The 8,764-nt window shown below is 39.2% G+C and overlaps 1 protein-coding gene across 1 annotated transcript in view; it reads right to left on the reverse strand.

Annotated features, from left to right (window-relative positions):
- The window catches only part of AXDND1 (axonemal dynein light chain domain containing 1), a 47,675-nt gene extending 39,501 nt beyond the window's left edge, over positions 1 to 8,174 (reverse strand). The window contains exons 1-6 of the mRNA XM_015569934.1: positions 7,994 to 8,174; positions 6,533 to 6,702; positions 5,993 to 6,096; positions 3,023 to 3,143; positions 2,194 to 2,279; positions 372 to 428 (exon numbers count right to left, since the gene is read on the reverse strand). Of these exons, the coding sequence (XP_015425420.1) occupies positions 372 to 428; positions 2,194 to 2,279; positions 3,023 to 3,143; positions 5,993 to 6,096; positions 6,533 to 6,702; positions 7,994 to 8,069 (614 nt within the window). The 5' untranslated portion in view covers positions 8,070 to 8,174. The remainder of the gene's footprint in view (positions 1 to 371; positions 429 to 2,193; positions 2,280 to 3,022; positions 3,144 to 5,992; positions 6,097 to 6,532; positions 6,703 to 7,993) is intronic.
- Positions 8,175 to 8,764: the final 590 nt, after the last annotated feature.

Below are 8,764 nucleotides of genomic sequence, written 5' to 3' on the forward strand. Positions count from 1 at the left end.
ATGCAAGGTAAGTTCTGCAGATTTTCTGTAGCACTAAGAGTTAACACTGTATTGCACAAACATTTGTTAAGAGAGCAGATCTCACATTCTTACCACAATAAAAAAAAATTTAAAAACAATCAAAAGAATTTTAAAACTGTCAGGAAGCATTTTATAGTACTTAAACATGATAAATATGTAAAAACTGAGTATTCAATTGGACAAATGAAAACACTGATTAGATAACAGAATTGTGGGCAATTATTATCTAGGGTTTCTGCTGTCATTTTAATATTTTTATGTAATAAAGTACCAAGAAAACTGTATATTTTATATACAGTATATACAGTTATCCTTTCTAAGAAACACTTTGAAAAATAAATTGTACTTACATGGATGGGAAGAGCAATAGCCTGTTTTCACTATCTTTGAGGAGAGTCGTATATTTGCTGCAATAAATAAGACAGGTAAATGTTACTGTGAGAAATTTATCCCATATCACAACATGATCAACAACTTCAGACCTCAAGGAACTGAGAAGCTGGACGGTAATCAGAGAGATCTGCCTTTTTGCACACAACATCATGCCTAAATAGTCTACAGATACAGATGTAATGACATTTATCATATTTGGAGCTTTTTTTAAACAAAGGAGCTTTAACCATATTCCTTAATATATCACAATATGAAAATTTCCTATATTCACTTAAAAAACAGCCTTTTTGAAGAATCAGGGAAGGAAAAGAAATGGTGGCAGAGTAAGTGGATGCTGCACGGACATGCTCCCAGGAACAAACTGGAATTACAAATAAAGAACAGCCTTTTCAAAGTGGAAGAATTTTCTAAGAACACTGACGTAAGCAGTTAAGTGACGAAACAGAACCCAGTTTTCCTGACTCCCAGCCTGATCTGTCCTCTGGAAGTGCTTGTTTAGAGCTAGATGAGTACGGTGAGGAGAAAGATCTGGTAATCCTTTAAACTCATTATTATTTATACATCCTTTCTCCTCTCCCTAGTTAGTAAGCATTTCCTTTGGTTCTTCCCCCTACTGGAGCACAGTTGGTTAATAAAGTCCATTTTCAGAATTCAGATCAGTGAACAATCTCCAGGGAATATAAAGACTCAGTTTAAAAAATGAGTCTGTGAGGAGATACCCCAGGGGCAATGAGCACACCTCGCACCCAGACCTTGCTTTCTAAATATCATTCACCCCTAAACGGAATCAGTACTCCTTGGAGAAGTGACTCAGAGCTTCTTCCAGAGCTGAAGTTGTGAAATACAAGGTGAACCTAGAAATCTTATCGAGTCAGAAAATAAGAGAACACTCAAAGGCTTTGGGGGACACGCTTAAAGAACACAGAGCTAGCTCAAAGGAGCTGACATTGGCCAAATCTGAAAATTTTTAAACATCAAAATAAATATCATAGTGAAGAATTATAACCTATTGAAAACAAAAAGAAATCCATGAGTCCATATGGTAAAATGCAAAATAATAAATACAGAAGAAATGATGGAGTTAAAAAGTCATAAGAAGATCTATAACTAGAGGGTTGCTAGGAAATATAAAATAAGTATTTTTGGTAAAGGGTCATGATGTCTCCAACTTACTCTTGAATAGTGTGTGTGTGTGTGTGTGTGTGTCTGTCTGTCTGTCTGTCTGTCTGTAAAGCAATAAAAGTATTTGGTGAGTCAGGATAGGGAGTCCTATTTTTGTAACTTTTTAATAATTTTAACTATATAAAAATTAAAAGTTACCCCCAAAATCAGTTCTATTTAGTTACTTGGCAAAATATTATCCTAAAACCCATCATCACAAGGAAATGCCATATAACATATGTACTAGATAAGGTAAAAAGAGTGAGACATTCTGGATATCTATAATAAAAAAAGTATAATATGGAAATTAGACCAGATGTCCTTCCAGACAACCTTCCAGGTGAAGCCGGGGCTGCAAGGGAAGCCCAGGCCCCGGATGCTTGCTGGTGGCTGGAGGGAAGCCAGTGCCGGCAGTTGGGGGCAGGAAGGCCCACTCTTGCACGAAATTCGTGCATTGGGCCTCTAGTTTCATTATAAAACATTAATCCAGTTCTAGTTTGTTGTTGTTGTTAATCCTCACCCAAGGATATGTTTTCCATTGATTTTTTTTTTTTTTTAGAGTGGAAGGGAGGGTGCGAGAGGGAGAGGGAGATATTCAGTATATAACATAGTACTCACTCATCATAGCACTCCAAACCTGAAACTCCTGTACTGGACACAATGTGAAATTCTTCAGGAATCAAAGTATCTGTTAGTTTCTTTGGCTTAAGAAGAATGACAAGAATGAAAACATTAGATTTTTTTTTAAAAAAAGAATTGCCCAAATCCTCATCCCTGTCCCAAAAGGATGCTATTTATTAAGAGATTTTGATTAGAAAAATAATATTAGTAATACGGGAAATGGCAAGTAGTAAAAAAAATAAAAATTGGCAGAGCATGTCTTTTAAAAAAACTTGAATTACATAATAACTTTGGTCTATTAGTTACAGGTGTCCAATATACTAGTCAGAAATCCACTGACTTTAAAATTAAATAGGAAGTTAAAATTCACCTTAGCAATATCCCCCAAATAAGAATTCTACAACTTTAAACTGTGGATTCTAAAAAAAAAAAAAAATTAATCTCCTAAATTGCATTTTCTAGATTAAAGTGAACAACAGTAGTTTGGGAAATGGCTTAAAATAAGATACTTTTGCTCTTTTCTCAGTAAACACCATTTTCTAGAAATAATTAAAAGCAATAGGAAAACTGGTAAGCAATGCAGATCGTAGTTATAGTACAACACTGCTTTAGATTTTGGGAAAACCTTTTTTTTAAGTAAAGAGAGGAAGATGAAATTATTGATCAAATTCCTTTTTCCTTTTCTTCCAAAGCCAGTCCCGAAAGGCAGAGCCTAGCCCCCCAACAGGTGAAGCCAGTCCCAAAGGGTGAAGCCTAACTCCGAAGAGCCTAGCATAGAACCTCTTAGCTTAGTTGTAGTTCCAACAGGCTCAAATTCTCTCTTTACCTTATGAGGCACAATGGCACCGTCATGTGACTGTAATGAAGGTTTTGAACGTGGGGGGCAAAGTATACCCTCCCTGGGCTCTCCTTTAACATATTTAACATCGTACAGAAAAGAAATATCCCTGAAAAGTAAGAAAAATATATTTATAAAATCGACTTTCAGTCTGGCAGCTGGACGAGAGTTGGTAAGACCCACACAGCCTTCTCATGGGTAGAAAGGGGCACAAAACTGGTCTCCGTCCCTCATACTTACCAGGGCTGAGTCTTTAGACATGAGTTCTCCCCATATTCTTCTCTCCTCCACCTTCTCACCCACATCACAAATTCCTGTCCTTCCATCTCAGTTTAAGATATATTCCCTTTCTCGGGATTATTTCCTCCACGTATGTCCTTGATTTCATCTTTTCCCACATCCTTGAGGATCTCATTTCACCAATCATAACCTCTGTGTATCTCCCCACTCCATTGGAACATCCTCCTTGGCCTATTACTGAAGTCTTTCCCCCTTCTAAGAATCTGCCCTGATGATGCATTGTCATTTTACCACGATCAATTGGTTGATCCATCAATGGATCTATCATCTATCTCTCATTTTCAGTTAAACATCCAACTTCTTGAAATTTCCCCAAAATCTGGTTTCCATCTTCGTCTCTGCTGCTGAAACTATTCTCCAGGAAGCCGACAATGACTTTCCACTGCTAAGTGATCAGTTCTTACCTCCCACTACTTCCCTGGATTTTTCCCAGGGTTGGTCACCTCCCTTTTGAAAGGCACTCTCCTCTGTCCTGTGTTGCTGGACTCCCTGGTTCTTCCATCCTCTCTAACTGCTACTCCTTGGACTTCTCCGTGACCTCCCGGCTACTAAACGGAAATGCTCCACCACACTCTGTCCTCATCTCTTTGCTCTTTACCTACACGTTCTCCCTTGTCAATGTCATCACATCTCACTTATCACATTTGTTACCTCCTGGCACAGCTGGTATCTTCCTCCATTCTAACGTTCATCCTCCAACACCCACTAATTCTGTCAGTTAGCACCACCCTCTACTCATCAAAATCTCGGCATCCGTAACGGATTGCTTCCCATCCTTAGCCCTCGATATCCACCTATCACTAACACGTTAATTTTACAGCCACCCTTCTATCATTCCATCGGTTGGTCCTCCCGTCTTTTGCCAATGCCAAAATCACTCCTCCAAGTTGTTATTTTTGTGTGCATTCTCACGTTTCTCCGATAGTCTACATGCTTCTACTAGATTTATCTCCCTAAGGAGGTTATAATCATGTCACTTACTGCACATAATTTTCAGAAGTCTCTGTTCCTCCCCCCGATTTTAATTGGTATTGGTCATTACGGAATACAGTCTATTGGTTCCCCTTGATGGTTGTCAGCTGAAGGCCATTCCCAGCTTCTAGTGGCCAATGACGATTCTCAGCTTGTTTTCTCGCTTCCTCCATCCTCGAAGCCAGCGATGGCAGGCTGAGTCCCTCTTAGATTTCAAATCTGTCACCCTTCTTCTCCTGTCTCATCTCTCCAACCCATTCCACTGCCTTCCTTTCCCACTTTTAAAGACTTGGGCAATTAATTTGGGCCCATCCTGATAATCCAGGATAATCTTTCCATCTCAAGGTCCTTAACCTCAATCACATCTGACAAGTCCCTTTTGCCATGGAAGCTTCCGAGGGTTACAGTGAGGACATTTTGGGGAAGCCATTGTCCTGTCTACCACAAAACAGATCTTCGCATTAAAAGAATTCCAAGTCAGAAGTCTTTTGACATTGAAGCTTTCATGTCAGTTAATTGCCATATTCAGATATAGCTAATTATTTTTCAAAGTACTTCAAACATCTCATAACTACTGATTATTACTATTAATAACTATAGCCATGATCTGATGGCATAAAATACACGTTATGACACAGGACACAAAAGTCAATGGCCCAAGTTTCTGTCATCTTTTCTAATACTGATATGGCAAACACCTCATATTTAAAGAGCACTGTGTGGTTTCACAAGTGCTCTTCCATTCATCATTGCATTTGTTGTTCTATATCCGTGCAGGGTGCACAAAGTGGAGCCTGTCTCTTATTCTCTTTTCATAAATGAGAAAACAGAACTCAGAAAGACTGAATAACCTACCCAAGTACCAGTAAACATTTGTTTGTTTTTTTCAGATGAAGTGATATTTCAGTAAGAAGCAAACAGAGAGTTACGTTGACAAATGGGCCATGCACAGAAAATGAGCAGGTCACAATCTTTCACAGGAAAATGTTGACATTTAGAATATTAAATTTTAGGAATGATATAAAAACAACAAAGGGTATTTACGGATTTGATCTGAAACAGTGTAAAGGTTAAGGGTTCACTTGGAGGAAAACCAGGGTTTAAGCACTTATTTGTCAAGGTTTTCCACATCTTGAAGCTATGTTACCCAGCATTCCTCAGATATACAAAAACAAGAGGCATTAGAGGCGTCCTGCCTGTATGATGTGGTCCCTTTTACTAGGGCACAAGGAATAGGCAAGTAAGAGGATAAAGAAAGGCATGCAAAAAGAAAATTTACAGGCTGTTGGACCTCAGGGAAGGCAGGGGAGGGTGGATGGGAAGAGATCAAGCAATGAACTTGTATGCATATATGCATAACTCGTGGACATGGACAGCAGGCTAGAAGAGGTTAATGGGGGGAAAAGGAGGACCTATGTAATACTTTCAACAATAAAGGTATATTTTAAAAAGAAATATATACGAAAAAATTTTTTAAACAAACTAAAAGTACAGTTAGCACCTATTGCCATTCTACTGATAAGGTGGAGGTCCCTCTTCAGATTGTACTGTGATTCATCAAAGATACTGAAAGCTTCAAAATGTTTGATGATGATTTTTCCAATGCTGCCCCTCCCAAGGAAATCATAAGAAATAAAAAAAAACAAATGTTCATCTGCATCTACCCCGAATATCTTCCTTTTTTACCTTCCAGCTCCCGTTAGGGAAACAGGATGGTCAATCAGATATTTGAACTTATTCCTTCGAATAGGGTGATGCCAGACGTGATCGACAGTGCGCGGAAGGGTGCCCTGGTAAAGAACAAAAACGTGAATATACAGCAGAGGGCGCACTAGTCAAAGAAAACATATTAACCATTTTGAGTATTTACATGAAGGGCATCTGTTTATTCTACATAAAAAAAAGAGAGAGAGAGAGAGAGCAAAATTCTTATTCAATATTATGGAGAAAGACTGAAACTTGAACAATTCTTCAATATGAAAGAAAAATATCAAGACTAATAGTAGTAGTGATCATTTAGGTAAATCACATAAAAACAAGTTAACGGCAATACTCAAGGATTTCCTTAGAAACACCCATGCAAAAGATTTTAGATTTCAATATAGGAAAATAATGTAAACATACGTTTTAAGAGACTCTGAAATACATAACATATGCTCAATAAATAATGAACTGGATACCAAAAAGCTAAGTTTTCCAAAGTACTTTATACATGTATATACACACCTTTGGGGTTTTAGTTTTAAGAGGCAGTAAGTTTTCAGGACAAGAACCAGCATTGGCTGCAGAGGTCAGAGAAAGAAGAACTTCCTGAGGGATGAACTCATTCTGAAGGGGAGTTGGACAGGGTTTTGCGCGATCCACCATATTTTTTCTATGTCTTATTTCAGGAAGTCCTAAGAAAACAATGGGGAAAAAAGCGTACTGTGGTTTTTTTTTGGAGTTAGTTGGCAGTTCCCAGGCTGTCTCACCAATCCCATTTTATATGTTCCTAACAGACGAAACACTGCATCTGGTTGCCAAGAATATTTAAAATACTCAACAGCATCTGATCAAGAAAAAGCAACTCATATTGCCTGCCCTACTTACACTTCCATCAGACACAGGTTCAAAAACTCATTATTCCATGACTCCAAATCCAAAGTTCAAAAATAAATTCACTTCACTTGCTCAGTGAACTTGGACAGCCTTAAGATGATGAGAATGCCTATTTTCCCGGTGATGTGAAAAATGACAAAAGAAGCCTCCTGTTCTCAAAACTGTCAAATTATTTTGTATATTTTTTTCTATGTAAGTTCAAAGGTGGAAATACAGTAAATTGGGCATTTATAGAGTGGATGGGATCTGGATTAGGTTTAAACATAAAAGTAGAATTGGGATTTTTGGAAATGAAGAGAGTGGAATAATCTGAGCAAATTGTTAGAGGAAGAATAGTACAAAGAGTGTCCTACTCAGCTTGACTAGGGCGGAGGAGGTGTAAAGGTAGGGCCAGTACAGGAAAAAGTCTCCTATAAAGTCAGTCAAGGAAAGTTAGGCTGTCACTCCTACAGAGCTCTCCACTAGTTTCTGCCCCTCACTTAGTATGGCTTGTGTTAATTTCTATAAGGAGGTATCATGCCTTGATCACCATCAAAACCTCTAAAGTTCAAATTATCAAATCTGTTTCTTGAAAGTTTGCGGTGGTATCGGAGTTATCAGAGGAAAAAGAAAAAAAAAAGTTCAGATGTGGCTTTAGCACAACCTCTCCTACAAACGAAGAATGAGTCCAGCTGATTCTTATTCTAATGTAGATTTGCATTTATCTGTATAGGAATGAATATCTTATATAAGGTATTATTTTCATTTAGAATAATTACAAAAGCCTGATACAAACTGGTTCCTCACTAGGTACCAAAAAAAAAAAAAAGGTACTGTTTCATACAATTATTGGTATTTAAAACAGGGTGAATTTAAAAGAATATAAAGCAATCAGCCTTTGAAAATAAATTACACAGGTGGAATAGTGAAACAACAGCCTGACTCAAAAATACTATAAAGAGAATGGCTTTTATTGCAACAAGTGTACTGAAAAAAACTACGCTAATTAAGGTATCCTGAACTCTCAGATGAAAGAAAACGGTGGACAGATCATGATTTCTGTCTATGGCCGTGATTATTTACGTCTGTAGGACCCGTGAAGAACTTCACCTGTCTCTTCCTTGGGTGCAGAGACGTTTACTTTTTTGCCCTCGAGAGATGTGCAGGGCGTTTTCGGATGAGCCATAATAAACAATGCCTCAAATCACTCTCCTTAGTAATTTGAAATATCCTTCCAGAAAGCTCACCTAGAAACAAATCAGCAGCATGTTAGGCAGGGCTGCCAGTGACCTGCAGGCAAAATAAAAAAAGAGGGAGAGACCCGTTATGAGCTTATGTTAAATATCGGAGTTAACAATTCGTCTATCATGGGGTTGCCTTCCTTGGGGAGGCTTCTGCGTTCCCCGCCCAACGCGACTAAGAAGCCTGTGGTGGGTCAGGGTCAGCGTCCGAGTCGGGAAGGACACGCTGGACCCACCGACCGCCGGCACCCCTGTCGGCCCGGTCTCCGGCTACCCACGGGCAGCGCCCTCGCACGCCAGCTCCACAGGCTCGGCTCGGGCACCGTTCGCACCGTTTCCGTCTCAGACTTCCAGGGAAACGGACACTTGCAACCCGTATTCGTAATCACATTTCCCGCCAGACATCTTGCGTTCCGCCTTTTCTCGGAACGCCTACGTGTCGTCATAGCAACCTAGGACCCCGGCCCTCAGCCGCTCTTAATGAGGGCTGCCCTCGGCGGTGCCTGAAAAGGAGGGAGACAGCTAAGACTCCCAACAGTCGCTCTGGGAATTAATGTGTTTTAAATCTCAGCACAAGTTCAGTAGCAATAGAATAAGAATGTTTAATCGGGCCGTTCTCACAGAGCCCGAGAGTGTCCGA

The sequence above is a fragment of the Myotis davidii genome, unplaced genomic scaffold (assembly GCF_000327345.1).
Source record: "Myotis davidii unplaced genomic scaffold, ASM32734v1 scaffold591, whole genome shotgun sequence".
Lineage (NCBI taxonomy): Eukaryota > Metazoa > Chordata > Mammalia > Chiroptera > Vespertilionidae > Myotis > Myotis davidii.